The sequence below is a fragment of the Mobula birostris genome, chromosome 4 (genome assembly GCF_030028105.1).
Source record: "Mobula birostris isolate sMobBir1 chromosome 4, sMobBir1.hap1, whole genome shotgun sequence".
NCBI classification, from domain to species: domain Eukaryota; kingdom Metazoa; phylum Chordata; class Chondrichthyes; order Myliobatiformes; family Myliobatidae; genus Mobula; species Mobula birostris.
Genome location: NC_092373.1, coordinates 180,497,422 through 180,524,328, shown reverse-complemented (window position 1 = coordinate 180,524,328; position 26,907 = coordinate 180,497,422). Strand labels below are relative to the sequence as shown.

Here is a 26,907-nt window from a genome sequence, read left to right as displayed (position 1 = left end):
AAATTGGACCTGGGTTGTTGACTTTGTAATGTTGTTACACTAACCATTACACTAACGTGCCACCCAAATTAGTTCTACCCAATACAATAAATGCTAAATAGGCAGGCTGTTTCATAAGGATCTTAAATTTCATGTTACATGAGGAAAGCAGTTTGACTCATACTATATTTCCAACAGCTCCTGACGTAGGTATGAGGTCACGCCATAAAATAACTATCTCCATTGGACAGCCTGAATTCTAAAATCACGATGGTCTCATTGAACAGCATTGCATAATTCAGCAAGATATTTGGAAAGAATCATTGCCTGCACTGCTGGAGACTGCAAATGACTTCTATTAATTTATATATATTTCAATCTTGCCTTCTGCTGTGCTTAAACCAAAATATTGATGCTTCATATTTTCTCAATAATTCCTAAAATATCAGTATCTTAAAAAGAAGATGGAGAGGAATAATTTGAGAGGGACATTTCAGCAGCCAAATTTTGGACATTTTTACTTTTTTCTTTTACCCCTAAAATAGATTGTTACAACTGTGCCATTCTGCAATACCAATACACTTCACAGTATATTTTTAGTTAACATTTCCCTGTATATCTATGCCTCAGATAAATGAACAAGAAAAACACTTAAACAAAATAATGTTTGGATTTCTACTAGAGAATCTAGAAATATTATATACTGTTGTTATTCTTGACATATTTTTGGCTTTGGGATGTATTTGCTATTGATGTTTGTTGAAGCTAAACATCAAATAATTTCAGTCTTGTGCAATGCACATTTTTAGATTTTTGATTTGCAGTTAAAACCCAGTTGATGGCCATGCACGTAATCTGTGATCCTCGCTGTGGCTGCCCGGCTGCCTCCAGGTGGCTTTGAATCAGGAATTTAGTCGGAATTCAGCAGTTCGAAGTGTTCAGTGTTCCATTTTAAAATAGATTGAATCCCAAATACTGTTTGACACAGTGAATGAACTTAGACATAACAGTATTACAATCTATTTGGGAATGACAGCAGAAAATGTGCGTAGAATAGTTGTGCTTCCTCTAGTCTGATCCTTTCTAAATCTCTTGACTCTGTCCCTGTTTGCAGTGTTTACATAAAGCCTTAAATGTAATGCAAATACTCCAAGTAATGATGATTTAGGTGTTGATTCTCTGAATCAATGATAAAGCACAACGACCTACAAATCTGAAGCTTTCATCCTTTTCAGTGGTTCGCACATAGGAGCAAATTAAGTACCTATTTTTTGTGTCAGTACTCAAGAATATCTGGTCTTTCAACCTTTAGTGACTTGTTAACAAACAGGTATGAGGGCAACGGCGGGAAGGCAGGCCTCTGGCCAGTCAGATGTGAAATAGCATTGCTTTACTAACTACAGTATTGATTTTTCTTCTCAAACTGTGTAATTTTTTTTCACCATCAGTAAAGTCAGCAACACTATATGAAGAGCTTTAGGGTCCATCAAGGCTCTAAAGACTGTTCTTCCTTGGCACACTATTGATTTCTTTTCAAAGGCTTTTAAATTGGTCTTTCATTTTGTTGAAATGCTCATTTCATACTGACTGGGCCCCAGTATTTTTTGCCATATTTATACAAGCGTCCCATTCATGGGACTCTAAGCTGGTACCGCCTTGTTGTTATTGGAAGGGCTTGTGCCTAACTGCTTTATTTTGGTCTTAATCATGGATTAATGGTTTCACTTTTTGACTTGTGTCACTTTGTATTTAATCTCTTTCAAGGTTAAATAAATCTTTTGGAACAACTTTCTTCATGGACCCCTCACTTTCTCTCCCCCCTTATCTCACTGCAGTCCATTTGTAGAAGACATTTAGTGCTGATTTAAACCTGCAGGAATCATAGTATCTATCCAAGTGCAGACTGTAAGTGGAACAATATCAGGTCATTCCTTTCTTTCTGAAATCTAAGGAGCAGGTTTTTTGGTGAGCTGCAAAGAGACTGGGTTCTTTAGTCATTTGAAGGAAGCTCAAATATTTATTGAGTTCCATGATATCAGTTTCACTCATTCTTTCATGATTTTCAACCTGGTGCTTTAAAAGAGCTGCTCAATTTAGTCCTTCAGCATTCTTCCCAAAACCCTGCATTCATTTAAAATACCATTCGAAAGTTCCCATGGAATATGTTCAGTCCGGGCCTTTTAAGGTCTTGTCATAATAAAAATAAATAGTCCCACTGTTACAACAATTATCTTGAACCTAAGACTTCTGGTTATCAGCCCACTGCCAAAGGAAGATTTCCTTTGCTCCCTCGTAGTTTCTCAGCTCGAAGAACAATGTCAGCCTGTTCAACCCCTATGCATTACTGAAGTCATTCCGCTTTGATATCATCGTGGTAAACATCCTCAGTTTATCTCCAGGTGTCATTACCCTAGCCAGATTATTGCTTAAAAGCTGGCAACAGAAAACTAATAGATTCCTTCACTCAACTGATTCTGGGTTGGTACTCCTCCCTTTCCAATTTATCTTGTAATATTTCTCCTTTCTCTGCCACTACTTTCCTTAACAGTTACTACTACCACCCCATTAATCCCTCCCCTCCTCACCTCCCAACAATATTGGCACACTCCTTCTGTCTGGTTCTTGATTAATCTTGGCATGTGTGTTCTGCCTCCGATCCAAAATATTGCAACCAGTTTCTAGCTCTCAATAGCCTGACAGTTTTCACAGACAGTACTGCTAGCCCAGCTGTGCTTCAGTACTGGGTCTCTGGATTAGGCATCTGGAGAACTACTTGCCACTGATGCCTCACTGCGTGATTCGAGAGAATAAAGAGCCAGCAAAGTTGGCTCTCCCCATCCAGACCAGATAGGTATGGGACTGCAGGCAGCCAGATGGGCCTCATTCTCTTCTAGGGCTGTTAACTCAGCAAACTGAAGCACATCAAATCATCAAATCCAAAAACTCTTTCTCTGCACTGGAAAGGACAATGTCTTCTAATGCATCCAGAATTTTTATCAAATATCTGAGTAATGGATACAGGCCAATCCATCATAGGTAAAGCCCTCCCCACAAATGCGCACATCTCCAATGAGCACTGCCACAGGAGAGCAGCATCCCATCATCAGGGACCCCACCATCCAGGGCATGTTCTCTTCTCACCGCTGCCATCAGGAAGGAGGTCCCATGCCATCAGATTACCCTTCAATGATCAGGCTCCTGAACCAGTGTGGATAACGTCACTCACCATAGAACTGAACTGATATCACAACCTATGGATTCGCTTTCAAGGGCTCCACAACTCATCTCAGTATTATTTATTTATTTATTTTTGTTTGTATTTTCACAGTTTAGTCATCTTTTGCACATTGGTTGGTTGTCAGCCTTTGTGTGTAGTTTTTCATTGATTCTATTAGACCATGAGATTCTATTTGTATTTCTTTGTTCTTCTGTGAAGGAATGCCTGCAAGAAAATGAATCTCAGGGTAGTATATGGTGACGTATATCTACTTTGCTAATAAATTTACTTTGAGCTTTGAGTCTCCAACATCATGCTAATAGTCAAGATATTTAGTAGAACGCTCTGCATAAATCTGATACTGACCATGGCAGTCATCTTGTGTGTGGTGACACAATGGTCCGCAGAGGCTGGAATCTGGAGCAACAAGTAAGCGGTGGGAAGAACTGAGCTGGTTGAGCAGTGTCTGTGAAGACAAAGGGATGTGTGTCGACACAGGATCCCGCTTCTGTCTTGTCCTGATGCAGGATCTGGGCTTGAAATCAGTTTGCTTCCACAGATGCTGCTTGGCCCACTGGTTTCTTCTGGCAGGTTATTTTAGATCGTTTTTGTGGCCCTGGCTTCTTATGAAATCCCCAACTTAAATGTAGTCACGTTTCAACAATAGCAGCGTCTGTGCTTAATTGAACCACAGATCCTGTGTTATACATGAACCAAGTTGTTTACACGTTATTCAATTAATTGTTAATGATACAATCTTTTAATTATTGTTTTCGCTTGATGTAAATTATGAGAAAGGTCATCCGCTCTAAGTTCTGTTTCTGCCTCATTTTGAACGTGCATTACATAATAAATTTACTTAATGCATTCAAACTATGTCACTATGTCTGATACAATGTTGAACCGCTTGAAAATGAATGATGTTTTAGAGCAGGGGTTCCTAACCTTTTTTAATGTCGTGGACCAATACCATTGTACAAGGTGTTGGCGGACCCCCCCCCTCCCCCAGTTAGGAACCCCCTGCTTTAGAGCAATATAAAAATTCCTGTTTATAAGTGTAATTACAACCCAAAGTTCATTTTCTAAGTACAAGCATTTATTTTGACTTGAGGTATATGAAGATGGGAGTCATACTTGAATCAGGGTTGAAATATTCTGCCTGTTTTATTCCCATATAAACCCTATTTATGACAGATGTCATTCTGAGGTGGCTTCTTTAACTCATATGTTTTGGTCCTGTCCTCTCTTGGAAAAATATTCGAAAGATATTTTTGATATTATCTCAACAGTTCTATGTTTTGATTTACAACCCCATCCTATTACGGCAATTTTTGGATTGCCAGTGGTAGAACATAGATCTTTGTTGTCTTCAGCCTGTCGGATGATAGCATTTGTTACTTTAATGGCCAGAAGATCCATTTTATTGAACTGGAAGGAAACCAATCCTCCTACTACATTCCAGTGGTTTTCCCAAACTATATTAAGTTTAAATTTAGAAAAAATTAGAAGTGATATTTTTGATCCTTCGGTTAAATTTGAAGAAACTTGGAAACCTTTTATGCAACATTTTCATATGATGTAATTTGACCTTTCTGAATCCTTCTTTAATGACTTAAAATATATGAATAGAGGAGCGGAGTTGATGATATTACTGAACGTGTTCGACTTAAGATATTGGTCTAGCCTTGTTTTGTTCTGTTTACTTTTTTGGGATTAAGTGTTTGGTTTTTTTTGTCTTTTTGGGGAGGGTTCTTTGTTTATATATTTTTTCTTTTTATTTTTTTTTCTTTATGACTAATTTCATCATGAGTTTGGAAGTCTATTATACCTATGTTATTTGAAATTTTTTCTGTATACGTTTTTTAGTAATAAGATTATTCCAATCTCTCTGTATTAACATTGTTATTGTGTTTATAATTTTGAAAATTAATAAAAAGATTTAAAAAGAAAGAAAAGAAGTATTCTAGAAGGGAGCTTTAAAAAAGGAGCAAGTATCATTTCTAGTCTTGTTGGAAATTTATGATGTTCCTTCCTTGGCAGACTGGCGGGATCCAGAATTGATGCGTGACATTGAAGCTGCCACAGGAGCAGACCTTGGCTCCTCAAGATGTGAACAAAAAGGAAAAGGGAAAAAAGGAAAAGGAAAAAAGAAAAAATATCCGAATCTCACTGACTTAAACCAGGAGAATAATACAACTCGATCAAGGCTGGAGAAGCGAGTGTTCAACAAGTAAGGACTTGATCCAGTGCTTTTTTTTATCCTGCTTTTCAAAGTGCTTCTGTTTCTGTTCTGTCAGTGGAAATGGTGCTTTTGATAAAACTGCAAATGTAGTAACAATCTCTTTTCCACCATATCTGAAATGCCAGTTTAATGGATACAAATTTTGGAAGACCATGTACAGAAACAGAATCAGGTTTAATATCATTGGCATAAAGTTTGTCATTTTGCAGCAGCAGTACTTTGCAATATATAATGATTTTAAAAAACTACTATAAATTACAATAAGAAATATATATTTAAAAAATCAAGTTAAATTAAATTTTGGAAGACCAAGTACAGAATTTAGCACAAGCTCCTAAAGGTGAATTGCTTATAAAGTCATAGAACACCACAGCATAGAAATTGGTCCTTCAGCCCATCTAGTCCATGTCGAGCTATTAATCTGCCTAGTCCCATCCACCTGCACTCAGCCCATCGCCTTCTATCCATGTACTTATCCAAATTTCTCTTAAATATTGAGATCAATCCTACATCCTCCACTACTTCTGGCAGCTTTTTCTACACTCTCGTCATCCTCTGAATGAAGAAGTTCCCGCTCATGTCCCCCTGAAACATTTCACTTTTCACCCTTAACCCATGACTTCTAGTTCAAGTCTCACCCAACTTTAATGGAAAAAGCCTGTTTCATTTACCTCTCATAATTTTGCATACCTCTATCAAATCTCCCTTCATTCTCTTGCACTCTAGGAAATAAAGACCTAACCTGTTCATCCTTTCCCTATAACTCAGGTCCTCAAGTTCGAACAACATTATTATAAATTTTCTCTGCACTCTTTCAATCTGATTGATATCTTTCCTGTAGGTACATGTCCAAAACTGCACATAATACTCCAAGTGAAGCCTCATTAACGTCTTAAAAGATCTTAATACAACAATCCAACTCCAGTACTCTATTTTGATTTATGAAGGCCAACGTGCTAAAAGCTCTCTTTACGACCCTATGTATCTACCTGTGACATCACTTTCAAGGAATTCTAGATCTGTATTCGCGTATCTCTGTTCTATAGCACTCATCAGTTCTCTACTGCTCACCGTATAAGCACATAAGATATAGGAGCAGAATTAGGCCATTTGGCCCATCGAGTCTGCTCCACAATAAGTCCAGTGCTTTTCTTATCCCCCTTTTCAAAGTGCTTCTGTTCCTGTTATTTAAGCAAGCAAGTTAATTTGTATAGCACTTTACAAACACAAGGCAGTTCAAAGTTCTTTACATCGAACAAGATAGAAAAATCAAACATCAAATTTCAGGCAGTATATATAAGATATGATAAGTTAAAGTGCAGGAGATTCTAATTAAAAGCTACAGCGAAAAGAAAAGTATTAAGCCTTGACTTAAAAAAGCTTAAATTTGGGGCAGACTTCAGAACCTCTGGAAGGTAAGTCCCATCCTGGTTGTCCTCCCAAAGTGCAACACCTCACGTTTGTCTGCATTAAATTTCATTTCAAGTTCAAGTTTATTGTTATCTGACTGTACATAGGCAACCAAATGAAACGGTGTTCCTCTGGACCGCGGTGCACCCACATAACTTTTCTTTATTGTTATTTCTATTCTCCTGAAATATTCCAGTCAGCAGCCAGCTAACATGTTACAGGTTGTGCACAGTCATGGTTGGGGCAGTGCCCTTTATCCTTTTCAGTTCAAGTTTATTGTCATCTGACTTTACAAACAACCAAATGAAACAACGTTCCTTCGGAAAATGGTGTACTCATAAAACATAACGTCACACACAGCACATGAAATAGAGTATTACCACAAATAAGCTATTAAGATATAATTTAAAGTACATGTGGTGCGCAGCACAGGTAACCAGTAAACAGTTCACTGTCCTAGTGATGAGACCTTGGTGGTCTCGATATTCATTAGTCTCATAAATTACGGGAAGAAGCTGCTTCAATCTGGCAATCCTACTCCCGATGCTTCTGTAGCTCTCTCCTGACGACAGTTGATGAAATGGTTTGTGGGATCTGCAGCAATGTTTCGGGCCCTACGTATAAAGCGCCCCCAGTAAATGTCACAAATGGTGGGGTGGTGGGGAGGGAGACCCTGGTGATCCTCTCAATAATTTTTTACTATCCTCTGTAGGGTCTTGTGGTCTGATTCCTTGCAACTTCCATATCACGTAGTGATACAGCTAGACTGGACAATCTCAATGCTGTTCCTGTAGAAAGTTGGTAGGGGAACCTTGCATGCATCAATCTCCTCAGAAATCAGAATCTGTGATAATCTTATTTTCACTGGCATATGTCATGAAATTTGTTAACTTAGCAGCAGCTGTACACGTTCATAAATATTAATGTGAAGATCGTAGGTAACTGCCTTCCTGTATATACTCCAGACTGTGCTTCAAAGTGCTGTGTCCTGCATTGCTGAGGTGGCACCTTCTGGCCGGGTCCTGATCTGCCTGTAAACTGGTTTGACTTGTTTAACCAGTGGTCTGTGTGCAGGGATTAGCAAAATGGATATGTGCTTTGTGTACTCAAGGCCCCACAAGCGTTGGTATAGACCAATGTTGTGTGAAATCAGGTTTGCGGGTTCAGTGAGTACGGACAGAAGATGCTCACTACCTGTAAGTAAGTTAACCATTTATTTACAAGACCAGACAAACATTAAACATTCAGTAAACCATTCAAGTGCACCCAGTTACAAATACTTATCTAAGGTGTGCACTCGGGCCCTCTCTTACCGCAGCACACTTCCACTGTTAGCATGGTACCATTCGCAAATCATCCACAGTGACTTAGAGAGCAAAAGAGAGCACGTGTTTTCAGCGCACTAGATTTGTACTCTATAGGCACGGTGATGTCAACAGCTAAATGGCAGCTAGTGGGTTTGTTGGGGGGGGTGCTGCAATGCTCCTTAAACGGGCCAATTCTTAGCTAGCACGAAATAGCGGCTTTCAGTGAACAGGTTGTGTGAGCAGGACTGGGACAGGACCACTACATTTGTGCACCATGAGGAACTAATCACTCTGCCTTTGAAACACTCAATAGTCCTATCTTGGTGGTGAATCGTGAAGCCAGTGAGCTGTAATACTATGTCCAGAATGGCAGGGGATGTCTAAGACTCAGTGTCCAAGACAATAAAACACAAGAGTCCCTGATGTCCCTCTGGTACAGCAATCTTGCTCTGAAGTCTTTGATTTCATTTTCCAGAAACCATATGTTTGTCAGCATAATAGTTGGTAGTGGAAGTCAGAACCCTCTTTTCCTTCAATGAATTTTTAATCTAGCGTGGCATCCTCTCTTCCGCTGACCTAAATGAGCACTGCAGTTGTGACCGAGACTGCTGTCTGTGATTTGTCAATTTTGAGTAACGATAGATTTCTTTAAAACACCTTAAACAATGTTGCATACTGTATTGTCCATGGCTGTGGCAGTCTAAAACAGGAATGTGTGAAGATTTCCATTGGAACTGTTCGCCCAAGTTGCCCCCTTAATAGTGCTACCGGAAGGGCAAGAAGACAATGTTCTTGCCATCAGGTTGGAGGCTTCCCAGAAGGAATATGAGGTATTGCACCTCCAATCTGAGAGTGGCCTCATCCTGGTGGAAGAGGAGGCCATGGACCGACATGTCAGAATGGGAACGGGGGTAGGAATTTAAATAGTTGGTCACCAGGAAATCCTGCTTGTTGTGGATGGATTGGAGGTGCTTGACAAAGTGCACCCTCCCCAATCTACATTGTATCTCACCAATGTAGAAGAGGCAGCATTTGGGAGTACTGGAAAGATTTAAAAAAAAAATTATTAAGTGCAATCGTGAACAATAGCCAGATCAGAAATGCTGATCAAGTCAGCTAGTTCCCAAAGAGAACTCTGATAGGCCAATCAGATGGTTCACTGCTGCTCAGCGATAGAACACAAAAAAATCATATGTACAATTAAGAAACATTAAAAAATAGTAGAAATACTGGAGTCATGATGATCATGATGAAGTCTGCTGGAGAGAGACATTTATACACACGCTGTCCTCCATAATTCAAAGAGATTGAAGGATAAGGTTGCAGGGTGACAAAACGTGGCAGGAGCACTTGGAACTAAAAACTAATCCCTACCGGGAGAAAACAGCACCTGTTCTTTCTGCACTGTTCTCCAGCAGTCTGAGGACCAAGTCCAGCCATAACATAACTCACAAGTGCTCTTGAAAGTCAGGTATTAACCCCACCTGCCAACAACCAAGCACCAAGCAATGCTTCAAACAGAAGCAAGATGCCCCAAACAGATTTGTAGGTGAAGTGTTGCCTCACATGGTAGGACTGTTTGGGGATCTGAATGCCTCTGCTTCTTCTGCTTCTGCTTGGTACTGCGCAAGCACTGCCGGACGGCTATTATAACGTGCAGTCAGTATGAACGGCGTGGGAGATAAATTGTAAAGTAAGCTTTTTTGACTAGGTCCCCTAAATCGATTTGATTGAGTCTATCTTTTAAAAATATTAATGTCAGAAATACTGCGCAGGTCTGGCAGCAGAAGATTCCACTCTCTTGTTGATCTTGGGTAGAGGGAGTACTGGTAGGAAATCTTATTGAATGAAGGAGTTTCCAAAATGTGAGGTCCAGTTTGCTGTTGAGTTGAACTGACCCTGTGACGAATTTGGATGTTTGATGGAGTGATGTTGTGAACTTCTTTGAAAATGAAAATTAACTGTAGTTTAATACGTCGGTTTTCAAGTGGTTCCCATTGAAGGTTAGAGAGCATGTTGGTGATACTGGATTTCCTGCTGTAATCGTTTAACACAAAGCGAGCAGCACAACGTTGGATTTTTTCGATGGACTTCTTATTGTTAGCTTGATGGGGATCCCATATGGCCGTGCAGTGCTCAAGCTTTGGACGGACGAGTGTCTTGTATACCATGTCCTTGACGGATTTACTACATGAGTGGAGGTTTCTTCTCAGGATACCCAGCATTTTATTTGCTTTGGCTGTAATCGGATTGATGTGGCATGCCCAGTTAAGATCCTTGCTAATTTCAACACCAAGATCTGGGTGGTGGGTGACTGTTTCAAGAATCTGTCCATTCATGTCATGTGTCGCGTTGATTGGCTTAACTTTGTGACTGACATGCACAGAATAACATTTAGATGAGTTGAAGGACATTTGCCATTGAGACTCCCATTGACATAATGAATCAATATCGTTTTGCAGCAGCTGAGCATCTTGGTCATTTTTTCTCTCATAGTAGATTATGCAGTCATCTGCAAAAAGTCTGACTTTGGACTTGACTATATTTGGCAAGTCGTTGATGTAAATGAGAAAAAGTAAGGGTCCCACAATGGTCCCCGGGGCACTCCAGATGTTACTGGAGATTCAGGGGACTCTGCCCCCTCAAGAAGAAGCACACGTTGCTGTCTGTTGGTAAGGCACATGTTTAACCAATGTAGAAGGCTGTTGTTAGTGCCCACATGTTCAAGCTTATCTAGCAATCTCTGGTGGGGGACTGTGTCAAATGCCTTACGGAAGTCAAGTATGATCAAGTCTGCTTGGCTTCTATTATCAAGGATCTTTGCTTAGTCATTGATCAACCCTGCAAGTTGCGTGTCACAAGATCTGCCCTGACGGAATCCATGTTGGTGGTGAGTAAGAGCATTTTGTCTGTCTAGATGGTCCATAATGTGACTGTGAATAATATGTTCAAGAATTTTACAAGGGATGGAAGTGAATGAAACTGGTCTGTAATTTCCCGGGTTTGTACGCTGGCCCTTCTTACAAATTGGAATGATATTCGCTTTCGACCAATTGTCTTGTAATGTCCCATTATCAATAGACTTCTGGAATATCTTTTGCAAAACGGGAGCTAGACTGGAAGCACAACTCTTTAGAATCATAGCTGGTATTTGATCAGGTCCTGGTGCTTTCTTAGGCTGTAATTTCTCGAGAAGCTTCTGAATGCCTGTTACAGTTATAATGAGATCTGGCAAGTCTGGGGTATTGTGGGGGTCTGAAGTGGGGAGTTCATTCAAATTTTCCCTTGTAAACACAGAGCAGAGGTGAGGGAGGAGGTGAATGAGAGGTCTAGTACTTCTGCTTGCAGAGATGAGTGCCAGGAGGGAGATCAGTGGGGAATGATGAACGGACAAGGGAATCATGGAAGGGAGTGATCACTGAGAATGGGAGAGAGGTAAAGGTGTGTTTAGGTGGTAGGGTCCCGAATTTGCAGAGAATGATGTGTTGGATGTGGAGGCTCTTGGGGTTCAAGGTAAAGACAAGAGGAACTCTATCCCTGTTAAGATGGCAGAAAGATGGAGGTAGTTTGGATATCACGAAAATGGAGGAGATGCAGGTGAGGACAGCATCAATGGAGGAGAAGGGGAAAGGCTGTTCTTTGAAGAAGGACATTTCTGATGTCCTAGAAAGGAAAGCCTCATCCTGGGAAAAGAGACCATAAGACATAAGAGTAGAATTAGGCTATTCAGTCCATCGAGTCTGTTCCGCCATTTCTCATTGATAATCTCTCAATGGATGCTGTCAGTGGTGCATCTGTAAAATTCAGATCAGTTGGGAGTTGGGGGACCTCGCTTGCCTCAATCTTCTTGGGAAGTGGGGGCACTGCTGTCCTTTCTTATTCAGGGAGGTGATATTGAATAACCAGGTGATGTCTTCAGTGATGTGAATTCCCAGGAGCTTAGAGGTTTAAGTGCACTGTGAGCCATATATGAGTATTGAATATGAATATTGAATTTATTTATATCTTACATCCATCCCACAACCTGTGGGAGTAAAAATCTCTGTGTTATGACTCCGTTGCAATGTACAGGCATGTGAATTTGTAAGTCTAATGGCTTGTAGAAAGAAGGTGTCCCATAGCCTGCTGGTCCTGGCGTTAATGCTGTGGTACCATTTGCCAGACGGAAGCAGCTGAAACAGTTTATAGTTGGGGTGACTGGTGTCCCTGATGATCTTCAAGTCTTTCTTTATTCACCTGCTGCTGTAAATGTCCTCAATGGAGGGCAGTTTACATCCACAGATGTGCTGGGATGACTGTACCACTTTCTGCAGTGCCCAGTGATCAGTTCCCATGCCAGGGGGTGATATAGACAATAGACATTAGGTGCAGAAGTAGACCATTCGGCCCTTCGAGCCTGCACCACCATTCTGAGATCATGGCTGATCATCTTTTTCTTTTTAAATCTTTTTATTGAATTAGTACACAAAAGGTAAACCATGTAGAAACTAATACACTGTTGCAATATAAATTTACAAGAGATATTAATACACAAAAAAAATTAGTACAACCGGTGCAGTTTAAATGTAAAATAACAAGGTAATATAATAGTGTACTAATTTCCCATACATATCAATAAAAAGAAGAAAACACCCAAAAAAAAAACCCACTGTGGAACTAATCTCAAAAGCAAAGCAAAGCAATGGGCTAACTAGGTATCAAGTAGACTTAAACAACTTAAAACAATCACGTCCTCAAACCCGACCTCCAATAAAAACAGTTAAAAAACAAGAAGGGAATGCAAATATGGGCAAAGAGAAAAAAAAATTACATTAGATGAAAATGTTGAATAAAGGATCTCCAGGTCTGTTCAAATTTAACTTAAGTATCATAAAGATTACTTCTGATTTTCTCCAAATTTAAACATAGTATCGTCTGAGAAAACTAAAAGAACGTAGTTGGGGCATTAATCTCCTTCCAATGTTGTAAAATACATCTTTTCGCCATTAAAGTAAGAAATGCAATCATTCTACGGGCTGAAGGGGAAAGATTACTGGAAATTTTAGGTAATCCAAGGATAGCAGTAATAGGATGGGGAGAAATATCTATATTCGATACCTTTGAGATAATATTAAAAATGTCTTTCCAAAAAGTTTCCAGAGTAGGACAGGACCAAAACATATGAGTTAAGGAAGCTATCTCTCCATGACATCTGTCACAAAGAGGGTTAATATGAGAATAAAAACGAGCTAATTTATCTTTAGACATATGTGCTCTATGAACAACTTTAAATTGAATTAGGGAATGTTTGGAACAGATAGAGGAAGTATTGACTAGTTGTAAACTATACGCCCAGTCATCCGCCGAGATAAAAAAGCCCAATTCCTTTTCCCAATCTGACCTGATCTTATCGAATGGAGCTTTCCTAAGTTTTATAATAGTATTATAAATAATAGCCGTTACACCTTTCTGACATGGGTTAAGGTTAATTATAGTAACTAAAATATATGTAGGAGGTAACGTCGGAAAGGAAGAGAGTATAGTACTTAGGAAATTTCTAACTTGGAGATATCTAAAAGAATATATTCTTGGTAAGTTATATTTGTTAGATAGTTGTTCAAAAGACATAAGGGAGCCTTCTAAAAATAAATCCAAAAACCGTGATATACCATTAGTCTTCCAAATTTGAAAGGCACGGTCCGTGGAAGAGGGGGGAAAGAATATGTTGCCTAAAATAGGAATCACAAGCCCAAATTGATTAAGATCGAAAAATTTTCGGAATTGAAACCAAATACATAAGGTATATTTAACTATCTGGTTACAAACCTGTTTATGGCGTTTCAAATCGAAAGTAAGAGAAGAACCTAAAATGGAGCCAAGTGCATAAGCTTGAGCAGATTGTAATTCCAATACTACCCATTTAGGAATGGATAGTGTATCTTGGTCAAGTAACCAAAATTTCATGTGTTGAATATTAATTGCCCAATAATAGAGTCTAAAATTAGGTAATGCCAAACCTCCATCTCTCTTAGCTTTCTGTAGATGTATTCTACCCAGTCTCGGGTTTTTATTTTGCCAAATAAATGAAGAAATTTTAGAGTCAACTTTGTCAAAAAAGGATTTTGGAACAAAAATCGGTAGTGCCTGAAATACATATAAAAATTTTGGCAGAATAAACATCTTAACAGCATTAATATGACCAATCAAAGTTAAATAAAGTGGAGACCATTTAAATGAAAGTTGAGTAATGTGATCAATTAAGGGTAGGAAATTAGTCTTAAATAAATTCTTGTGTTTACAGGTAATTTTAATCCCAAGATATGAAAAATGGTTATTAACCAATTTAAGCGGGAGGTTCTGACATAGGGGAACTTGCTTATTAATCGGGAAAAGTTCACTCTTACTAAGATTTAACTTATAACCTGGAAAAAGACTAAATTGTGCTAATAAATCTAAAGGAGCAGGAATAGATTTTTGAGGATTAGAAATATATAAAAGTAAGTCATCAGCATAAAGTGATACTTTATGAGACTTTAAACCACGAGTTATACCAATAATATTTGGAGATCCTCGAATAGCAATTGCAAGAGGTTCTAATGCAATATCAAATAATAAAGGACTAAGAGGACAACCTTGTCTGGTACCTCGAAAAAGAGGGAAAAAAGGTGAGTTTAAAGAGTTAGTACGAACTGAGGCCATAAGAGAATGATCCAGGATATAAATTTCGGGCTGAAATTAAACATTTCAAGCACCTTAAATAAGTAAGGCCATTCGACTCTGTTGAAGGCTTTTTCAGCGTCTAAGGAAATGACGCATTCAGGAACATTTTGTGATGGGGTATAGACAATGTTTAACAGTGTAGGAATATTATAAAAAGAGTAATGACCTTTAATAAAACCCGTTTGGTCTTCGGAGATAATATAAGGAAGTGCGTTTTCTAATCTGTTTGCTAATAATTTAGAAAAAATTTTAGAGTCAACATTTAATAAGGATATTGGTCTATAAGATGCACATTGAGCAGGATCTTTATCCTTCTTTAATATTAAAGAGATCGATGCTCTATAAAAGGATTTGGGAAGTTTACCGAGTTTTAATGATGCCTCCAGAACCCTGAATAACCAAGGGATTAATAAGGAAGCAAAAAATTTATAAAATTCCACGGTAAACCCATCAGGACCAGGAGCTTTCCCCGGGTTCATAGAAAGAAATAGCATTCTTAATCTCATCAAAGGTAAAGCAAGTGTCTAACATAGAAGATACATCATGTGAAATCTTAGGGAAATCTAGGGTTATCTAAAAAGTCATACATATATTTTTAGAGTCTCATGGAGACTCTGATTGATATAAGGAGGAATAAAAGTCAAAAAAGGATTGATTAATCTCAGCTTGATCAAATATCAGTTGATCTTTTTGATTATAAATCTGATTAATTTGAAATTTAGTATAGTTAGTCTTCAACTGATTAGCCAACACCAACTTTGTCACTATGTATATAAAATTCGCTTCTTGTTTTCATTAATTGGTTTGCAATCGAGGACGAAAGTAATAAACTGTGTTCCATTTGAAGTTCAGCTCTTTGTTTATACAACTTCTCAGAGGGAGCGGTAGCATATTTCTTATCAATTTCCTTAATCTTGTCCACAATAACCAGCTCCTCCTCCTTCAACCTCTTCCTCAAAGCAGCAGAATTCGAGATGATCTGACCACGAATATAAGCTTTAAAAGTATCCCAAAGGGTGTTCATGGATATATCCTCTGTACAGTTAATTGTAAAAAAGAGATCAATCTGTTCATTCATAAAGTTAACAAAATCCGAGTCCTGAAGCAACAGCGAATTAAAACACTTTGTGTATTGGCCAATATTTTAATAGAAAGCTTAAGTGGAGCGTGATCCGAAGTGGTTATAGAGTCATATTCACATTTAACCACTGAAGAAATAAGACGAGGGTCAATAAAAAAATAATCAATTCATGAATAGGAATGATGAACGTGGAAAAAAAAGAAAAATCTTTTTCCCGAGGATGCAAAAAACGCCAAATGTCCATTGACCCAGAATCTGAGAGAAATGAATTAATCAAGGTTGCAGATTTATTGGGTAGAGTCCGTAAAGGAGCCGAACGGTCCAATAATGGGGATAAACAAGTATTAAGATCCCCACCCCAGATTAGTGAAAACTCATTCAAATTCAGGAACAAATTAAATAATGATTTATGAAATTCCGGACAGTCCATGTTGGGAGCATAGACGTTAACCAAAACTATCTTTTTATTAAAAAGTAAACCACTAACCAATAGAAATCTACCATTTGGATCAGAAATAATATCGTGTTGTACAAAAGTGATTGAGGGATCTATAAAAATAGAAACTCCTCGAATTTTAGCATTGGAATTCGAATGGAAGTGTTGATCCTTCCAGAACTTAAAAAAATGTAATCTGTCCCCTTTCCGCACATGGGTCTCTTGTAAAAATAGAATATGTGCTTTAAGTCCCCGGAATACTTTAAAGACTTTTTTCCTTTTTATTGGATGATTAAGACCGTTAGTATTCCAAGAGACAAAATTAATAGTAGGCTCCATAGTCCCTAAAGTCAACCCTCAAATAAAGGAGGATTGACAATAGGTTCGACCCACGAACCCGGAAAGGGAACAGAATAAACAAGAGATAACGGGAAAGAGAACGCGACCAATACTTCGGTAATATAAGTAGCCCAAGAAGAAAGAAAAACTAAAAAGTGAAGCCCCCCCACCCTGTAACCTCAAAGCTAAATCTAAGATAGACCAGCCAGAAGGAAACGAGCACTAGAACTACCCCCATGACTTCCGATAGACGCTCACTAAAAAAAGTGTATATATAAAAAGATCAGCTGAACTTATAAAACAGTAAAGGAATAAAAAAAAGTACTCCGATTAAAACGAAAACGATATAATACAAAGAAAAAACAGGTACATATAAGGAAAACCGTTAACTTACAACAGACCGTATAATTAAACAAGAAAATGAAATATTAACATAGACTAGCCAAGAAAACTACAAAAAGTACGTTTGAAAACTACAAAGTCTAAGGCCTCCAGGGATATACGTAAAATGATGCTGAGGGAATAGCCGCCCAGAATCCCCAGGGAAGAAGAAAGGAATGACGCAGTTTAAAAAAAAAGTTTGGCAACCATATTAGTTAAACCGAAAAAACCTTTTCTGCCCTCATATAAAGCAAGAAAAATTAAACCCAACAGATTAACTGCCTCATCAAACAGAGATGATTTAATAGTGCGATTAAGATGTTGAAGGCAAGAGTTGATCCAGGTAACTCTGGGCTTCCGATGGAGAGTCGAAAAGACAGGAAGACCCATCAGACGACCGAATCCTCAAACGTGCGGGATAAAACAACACTAGTTTTAAATCCATCTTGTAGAATTCCGACATCACAGATCTGTAAAGGACACGTTGATCACGAACCTGTTTTCTAAAATCTTCCACCAATCGAAAGCGAAGATTCGAGAAATCAATGTAACCTTTAGGACGAGAAAAGCGAAGCAGCTTCTCCTTGTCTTGAAAATAATGAAATCGTAAAATAACATGCCGAGGCTTATCTGACTTAGGCCAATATAATGGGACTCTGTGAGCCTGATCCAATAGTGGTGGTTGATCAGGAAATAAGGTAGGAAATGAATCTTTTAGAAGTTGAGAGAAAAACTTTATAGAGTCATCAGATTCAGCAGCTTCACGAATACCAATAATTGGAATGTTCTGTCGTCGCATTCTGCATTCAGAAAGTCAAGTTTTTTCTTCATTGCAGTAATTGTTTCTTCAGTTTTCCCCATCTTGAGTTCATTTTGTTGCGTGGATACTTGGAGATTAGATATAGCAGTCTGATGTTCCGTGATAGATGTTTTCACTTTATCAATTTCATCGATAATTTTCTGCAGTTTAGTTGAAATTTCCGCTCGAATCAGATCCGATATAGTAGTTGAAATTTACACACGAATCAGCTCTGATATAGCTTGCATAGTTACCGCTGGTTCAATCGGAGGGGGGTTGGTAACTTTCGGTCTAACCGGAGGTTTGCAGTCTTTCCCGTTCTTAGACATAGCAGACCTTAAAAGCATCCAAATATATAATAGCAATCTGCTGCAAGGTGTGGTAAAAATCGGTGCCTTAAAAGTTAGCTTAAATGTAGCTGATCATAGGATAAAGCTCAGAGGTAATGGAGCGCGTCAAGAACACGACTTCACTCCATGAGCTGTACTGGAAGTCTCCCATGGCTGATCATCTACTATCAATACCCGGTTCCTGCCTTGTCCCCATAATCTTTGATTCCCCTATCCATAAGATACCTATCTAGCTCCTTCTTGAAAGCATCCAGAGAATTGGCCTCCACTGCCTTCTGAGGCAACGCGTTCCACACCTCCACAACTCTATGGGAGAAGAAGTTCCTCCTCAACTCTGTCCAAATGATCTACCCCTTATTCTTAAACCATGCCCTCTGGTACTGGACTCTCCCAGCATCTGGAACATATTTCCTGCCTCTATCTTGTCCAATCCCTTAATAATCTTATATGTCTCAATCAGATCCCCCCTCAATCTCCTTAATTCCAGCATATACAAGCCCAGTCTCTCTAACCTCTCCGCGTAAGACAGTCCGGACATCCCAGGAATTAACCTAGTGAACCTACGCTGCACCTCCTCCACAGCCAGGATGTCCTTCCTTAACCCTGGAGACCAAAACTGCACACAGTACTCCAGGTGTGGTCTCACCAGGGCCCTGTACAAATGCAAAAGGATTTCCTTGCTCTTGTAGTCAATTCCCTTTGTAGTAAAGGCCAGCATTCCATTAGCCTTCTTCACTGCCTGCTGCACTTGCTTATTCACCTTCAGAGACTGATGAACAAGTACTCCTAGATCTCTTTGTATTTCACCCTTACCTAACTCCACACCGTTCAGACAATAATCTGCCTTCCTGTTCTTGCTCCCAAAGTGAATAACCTCACACTTATTCACATTAAATGCCATCTGCCAAGTTTCTGCCCACTCACCCAGCCTATCCAAGTCACGTTGAATTCTCCTAACATCCTCATCACATGTCACACTGCCACCCAGCTTAGTGTCATCAGCAAACTTGCTGATGTTATTCACAATGCCTTCCTCTAAATCTTTCTTTTTCAATCTTTTTATTAATTTCAAAATATAGAAACAAAACATAGCAATAATACAGATAATATGAGATGTATTGTTACATTTAAAAAAAGAGTAATTGCAAAACCAAATAGTGGAAATTACCAAAACTCCCATACATGTAGAACTGATCACGGATAATATAAAGCAAAAAAAAAGGAAAAAGACAAAAAAAAAGAAAAAAAAAACCCATCCCAAAAGAAAAAAAAAACAACTAAACTAAACTAAAAGACTTGGGCAAAACTAACAACTTAAAAATGGAAAAGAAGAAAACCTCAGCGTCGACGCCTCCATTCCCCTCCAACAACAGTACAGAGAAATAAAACCAGTTTGGAAATGATCAAGTTACATCAAATGAAAATGCTGAATAAATGGCCTCCAAATTTTTTCAAACTTAATAGAAGGGTCATAAACTGCACTTCTAATTTTCTCCAAATTCAGACACACCATAGTTTGTGAAAACCAATGAAATACTGTAGGAGGGTTGATCTCTTTCCAATTCAACAAGATGGACCTTCTAGCTATTAAAGTAAGAAATGCAATCATCCTTCGTGATGAAGAGGTTAAATTATTTGAGTCTATCATTGGTACTCCAAAGATAGCAGTAATTGGATGAGGTTGTAAGTCTATATTTAGGACCGTTGAAATAATATCAAAAATATCTTTCCAATATTTCTCCAACAAGGGACATGACCAAAACATGTGAGCTAAAGAAGCAATCTCAGACTGGCATCTGTCACATATTGGATTAATATAAGAGTAATAACGAGATAGTTTATCTTTGGACATATGAGCCCCGTGAGCTACTTTAAACTGTATCAACCTATGCTTAGCACATACAGAGGATGAATTCACCAACTGAAGAATTTTTTCCCATTTTTCAGTCGGTATATTAATCTCAAGTTCTCTTTCCCAGTCAGCTTTAATTTTATTAGAGGCATCAGGACATAAATTCATAATTATATTATATACAATTGCTATTACACCTTTCTGAGAAAGATTTAAGTCTAAGATTTTTTCCAAAGTGTCCATTGGATATGGGTGTGGAAAATTAGGAGAGACAGTAATTAAAAAGTTTCTAATCTGTTAATATCTAAAAAAGTGAGATCTGGGTAAGTTATATTTATTAGAGAGTTGATCAAAAGACATAAAACAGTTATCCAAGAATAAATCGCGAAAAGATATTATACCTTTGGTTTTCCAATCAAAGTAAGCTTGATCCATCATGGAAGGTTGAAAAAGAAAATTTGATATAATGGGACTTGCTGGAATGAATTGATTAAACCCAAAAAATCTTCGGAATTGAAACCATGTACGTAAAGTATGTTTAACTATTGGGTTATTCATTTGTTTATATGATTTAAAAGAAGTAAAAGGAAGTAAAGTTCCTAAAACCGAACCCAAGGAAAACCCTTGTAATGAATTAGATTCAAGATTTACCCAATGAGGGTTTAAAGATGCGTCCAAATCTTGTAGCCAAAATTTTAAATATCGAATATTAATTGCCCAATAATAGAATCTAAAATTTGGGAGGGCAAGTCCCCCCTCCTTGGATTACTGTAAATATCTCTTACCGAACCTAGGATTTTTATTCTGCCAAATATATGAGGAAATTTTTGAATCTACGTTATCAAAAAAAGATTTTGGGATAAAAATTGGAACCGAATGAAATATATACAAAAATTTAGGCAAAATGATCATCTTAATAGCATTAATCTGACCAATCAAAGACAAAGAGATTGGGGACCATTTGGTAAATAAAAGTTTAATCTGATCAATTAAAGGTAAAAGATTAGCTTTAAATAAATCTTTATATTTTTTGGTAATTGTTATCCCTAAGTATATAAATGAATCAGTAACCAATTTAAATGGTAAACGTCCATAAATAGGTACATGCTTATTTAAAGGGAATAATTCACTCTTACTAAGATTCAATTTGTAACCAGAAAAGTTACTAAATTGAGCTAACAGATCTAAGATAGCAGGAATTGACTTCTCCGAGTTAGAGATATATAACAACAAATCATCTGCATATAATGATAGTTCATGTATTTCATTTCCACGGGTAATACCAACAATATTTGGCAAGTCACGGATAGCAATTGCTAAAGGTTCAAGAGCAATATTAAATAGTAAAGGACTAAGAGGGCAACCTTGCCTAGTACCGCGAAAAAGACGAAAAAAAGGAGATCTATAATTATTTGTACAGACCGAGGCTACCGGGGAGTAATATAATAATTTAATCCAAGATATAAATGTCAAATTAAAATTAAATTTCTCAAGAACATTAAATAAATAAGGCCATTCAACTCTGTCAAAGGCTTTCTCAGCATCTAATGAGATAGTACATTCCGGGGTACTAAGTGAGGGGGTATAAACAATATTCATTAACCTCCTAATATTAAAAGATGAATAGCGATTTTTAATGAATCTGGTTTGATCCATGGAAATAATTTGAGGTAACACCTTCTCCAGTCTAGTAGCTAGAATTTTTGAAAAAATTTTTGAATCTACATTCAGAAGAGATATCGGTCTGTAGGATGCACAATCCGTAGGATCTTTATTCTTTTTAAGAATTAAGGAAATAGAGGCTTCATAAAACGATTGTGGTAATTTACCTAAACTAATTGCTTCCTTAAATATTCTAGACAACTTAGAAGAAAGAATGGAGGAAAAAAAATTAAAAAATTCCACTGTAAACCCATCGGGACCGGGTGCTTTACCGGAATTTAATGATGAGATTGCAGTTATTATTTCTTCCTCTGAAATGGAAGTTTCTAATGATAGGCAATCTTCGGGAGATAGTTTCGGAAAACTCAATTTACTTAAAAAATCATGCATGAAATTAGAATCATGAGGAAAATCAGAATGATATAAAGGCGTATAAAATTCTTGAAAGGTTTGGTTTATCCCAACATGATCAACTGTGAAAGTATCATCCTGTTTGCGGATCTTAGTAATTTGACGTTTAACCGAATCAAATTTCAATTGGTTAGCCAGTAATTTACCCGATTTATCACTATGAATATAAAAATCACTCCTAGTTCTCATTAATTGATTTTCGATCAAGGATGTTAATAATAAGCTATGTTCCAATTGGAACATAGTTTGTACAGCTGTGTTTGTACAGCTCCTTGCTAGGAGAAATAGCATATTTTTTATCAACTTCTTTAATTTTATCAACCAGTAGAAGTATTTCATTGTTAATACGTCTTTTCAAACCGGCCGAATAGGAAATAATCTGACCACGGATATAAGCTTTAAAGGCGTCCCAAACAGTTCCGTTGGAAACTTCATCCGTAGTATTGTTGAAAAGAAGAAATCAATCTGCTCCTTTATAAATTTGACAAAGTCCTGATCTTGAAGCAAAATAGGGTTAAATCGCCATTGTCTGGTAGTACAAAAGGTATCCATTAACTTGATGGAAAGTTTCAATGGAGCATGATCTGAAATAGCAATAATGTCATAATTACAATCAACTACATATGGAATCAAACGAGAGTCAATCAGGAAATAATCAATTCGGGAAAAAGAACGGTGAACATGTGAAAAAAAGAAGAATTCCTTATCATTTGGATGTAGAAATCTCCAAATTTCTGAAATCCCAGCATCCAACATAAAAGAGTTGATAATAGTAGCCGACTTATTCGGTAAAGCCGGACTACTTGTGGATCTATCCAACATGGGATTCAAACATAAATTAAAATCACCGCCCATTATCAACATATACTCGTTTAAATTAGGAAGGGAAGTAAGTAAATGTTTAAAGAATTCAGGATAATCCACATTCGGAGCGTAAACATTAACCATAGCGACCTTTTTATTAAAAAGTACCCCCGTAATTAACAGAAATCTGCCATTAGGATCTGAAATGATGTCTTGATGAATGAATGTAATTGAGGGATCAATAAAAATTGAAACGCCTTTAATTTTGGCTTGAGCATTTGAGTGGTATTGTTGTTTTTTCCAAAACTTAAAGAAGCGTTGACTGTCCTCTTTCCTTACATGAGTCCCTTGAGCAAAGATAATATAAGCATTCAGTCTTTGGAATATTTTGAAAATCTTTTTCCGTTTTATTGGATAGCTTAAACCATTTGTATTCCAAGAGACAAAATTAATAGAATGAACCATAACTAAAAATTAACCCTTTGGTGAGTAAGGGGTTAACCATAATGTGAGCTCATGAAATCGGAAGAGGAATACATGATTAGAGAGGAACCGGAAATCTCGACACTGGGGACATCTTTGTAGTTCTGAATCAGCCCAATAGAAAAAATTAAAAAAGAAAAAGACCACCTCCTCCCCCAACCCCAAATAGAAACCCGAACTGAGCCAGAGAAGGCTGAAGAAAGCGCTAACTAATACTAACTTTAACCCCATTTCTGCAGGGGGCAACTCCAAAAATATATGTTAGATAAGTGACCTCCCAAAGACTAATATGTGAAAAATAAACAGTATTGTAAATTAGTCTCCATAGTAAAAATTACTAAAATATATAAAATAAAAGAAACCAGTATCAGTGCATATAATTAGTTAATTATAAACGAGTAAATAAAAAAAAACGCTTCCAAAATAAGAAAAATGGATTATGGGAAGAAGAAGCATAAGAACATGGAGTCCCGAAAAAAAAAATTATAGAAAAAGAAAGACAAGTCGCCATTTTAATTATGCGAAAATCAAAAATAGGAAGCATATAACTACAAATGACCGTCGGATCGGATCATTAGTAATAACAAAAAAGGATAAATTAAAACAAAAGGTTAACTAAGGGAGAGTGATGTTATTCACAGAAGATAAATATTCTATATAAGTTATAGAATAATCACTATAGTAAAAAACAAAGAACAAAAATCTTAAACTTATAATAAACTTTCATCGCACAGTAGTAGTAGGTTTATTTTGAAGAAAAACACCAGAGAGAAAAAAAATTGGTGCTGGAAGCACCTGACACAGATTAAGAGAGGGTATCTGTATCAGATGGGAAATTATCATCCAAAAAACTCTGAGCGGCAGTTGTAGAGTGGAAAACACGACGATTTCCATCGGGAAGAGAGATTCTGAGTCGTGCAGGATACAGTAGTGCCGGTTTGAGATTTTTTTGATAGCATTCCGACATTAAAGGTTTAAAAGTCAGTCGTTCCTTCATCACTTCAGGACTGTAGTCTTGAACTATTCTGAAGGAATGCTGGTGATACTTGATCATCCCTTGTCGACGAGCGATCTGAAGAAGTTGTTCTTTAACATTAACATAATGGAAACGAAGAATAACTGGTCTGGGTTTGGAAACAGCTGCTGCTGACTTTACCCACGGTATACGATGGGCGCGACCGAGTAATGGAGGATCGTTGGGAAAAACTGAACCGAACGAATCCTTTAAAAGTTTAGCAAAGAATATTACAGGATCTCCAACCTCAACATCCTCGGGTAGGCCAATTAAACGTAAATTTTGTCTTCTCGATCGATTCTCAAGATCAATAACTTTGGATTTAAGTTGTTGGAGCTGTTTAGTAGTCGAAGCTAGATTCTTCTCTAAGATCTCAACTTTTGTATCCGTCTTCTGAGATTTAGTATCCAGTTCAGAAATTTTTGCATCGTGCTTTTGAACATCAGCATTCAGGAATTTCAAAGATTCCGTGATTGATTTTAAATCTTCATTAAGGCTTTGACGATGTTGTTCAAATTGAGCAGTTAAACTTTCAGATAATTTTATCCGATGCTGCTCGAACATTTCCTCCAAACACTTCACCATAACTTCGTAAGTTAATTCCGTTGGTTTAGAGTCACCTTTCTTCTTTCCTCCGTTCCCATCAGCATCTTTCCCATCTTTGGTTTTAAATCTCGTACTCATTTCTTTAAGCTCAAAAGTTGCGATTGACAAAAGGAAGTCAATTAATCGATAATTCAGAGAGATAAAGTGAGTCTTCTGGTGTACTTAAAGTTGATTAGATCAAGGAGATCATAGGTTAAAAAGGATAACGGGAATGGAGCGAAGCCAGAGAGACGACCTTACTCCATGAGCGCTCCCTGCAGAATCCACCGCCTTCCTCTAAATCATTGACGTAAATCGTAAACAGCTGTGGTCCCAATACCGAGCCCTGTGGCACCCCACGAGTCACCACCTGCCATTCCGAGAAGCACCCATTCACTGCTACCCTTTGCTTTCTATCTGCCAACCAGTTTTCTATCCATGTCAATATCCTCCCCCCAATACCATGAGCTCTGATTTTACCCACCAATCTTCTATGTGGTACCTTATCAAATGCCTTCTGAAAGTCAAGGTACACCACATCCACTGGATCTCCCGCGTCTGTCTTCCTGGTTACATCCTCGAAAAACTCCAATAGATTAGTCAAGCATGATTTGCCCTTGGTAAATCCATGCTGGCTTGGCCCAATCCTATCACTGCTATCAAGATATGCTGCTATTTCATCTTTAATAATGGACTCTAGCATCTTCCCACTACTGATGTTAGGCTAACAGGGTGATAGTTCTCTGTTTTCTCCCTCCCTCCTTTCATAAAAAGTGGGATAACATTAGCCATTCGCCAATTCTCAGGAACTGATCCTGAATTTAAGGAACATTGGAAAATGATCACCAATGCATCCGCAATTTCCAGAGCCGCCACCTTTAGTACCCTAGGATGCAGACCATCTGGACCTGGGGATTTGTTAGCCTTCAGTCCCATCAGTCTACTCATCACCGTTTCCTTCCTAATGTCAATCTGTTTCAGTTCCTCTGTTACCCTATGTCCTTGGCCCATCCATACATCTGGGAGATTGCTTGTGTCTTCCCTAGTGAAGACAGATCTAAAGTACTTATTAAATTCGTCTGCCATTTCTCTGTTTCCCATAACAATTTCTCCCAATTCATTCTTCAAGGGCCCAACATTGTTCTTAACTATCTTCCTTCTCTTCACATACCTAAAAAAACTTTTGCTATCCTCCTTTATATTCCAAGCTAGCTTGCAGTCATACCACAATTTTTCTCCCCGTATTGCCTTTTTAATTAAGTTCTGTTGCTCCTTAAAAATTTCCCAGTCCTCCGTCTTCCCACTCACCTTAGCTCTGTTATACTTCTTTTTTAATGCTATGCTATCTCTGACTTCCTTTGTCAACCACTGTGGCCACTTTCCTCCCTTTGAACCCTTTCTTCTCTGGGGGATGAACTGATTTTGCACCTTGTGCATTATTCCCAAGAATACCTGCCATTGCTGTTCCACTGTCTTTTCTGCTAGGATATCCAACCAGTCAATTTTGGCCAGCTCCTCCCTCATGGCTCCATAGTCTCCTTTGTTCAACTGCAATACTGACACTTCTGATCTGCCCTTATCCCTCTCAACTTGCAGATAAAAACATACCATATTATGGTCACTACCTCCTAATGGCTCCTTTACTTCAAGATCACTTATCAAATCCTGTTCATTGCACAACACTAAATCCAGAATAGCCTTATCCCTGGTCGGCTCTCGTACTAGCTGCTCCAAAAATGCATCCCATAGGCACTCTACAAACTCCCTATCCTGGGGTCCAGTACCAACCTGATTTTCCCAGTTCACCTGCATGTTGAAATCCCCCATAACTACTGCGACATTTCCTTTGCCACAT

General features: G+C 38.0%; 1 protein-coding gene across 1 annotated transcript in view; it reads left to right on the top strand.

Annotated features, from left to right (window-relative positions):
- Positions 1–26,907, top strand: part of uvssa (UV-stimulated scaffold protein A) — a 269,384-nt gene that overhangs the window by 96,699 nt on the left and 145,778 nt on the right. The window contains exon 13 of the mRNA XM_072256627.1: positions 5,237–5,426. Coding sequence (XP_072112728.1) covers positions 5,237–5,426 — 190 coding nt within the window. The remainder of the gene's footprint in view (positions 1–5,236; positions 5,427–26,907) is intronic.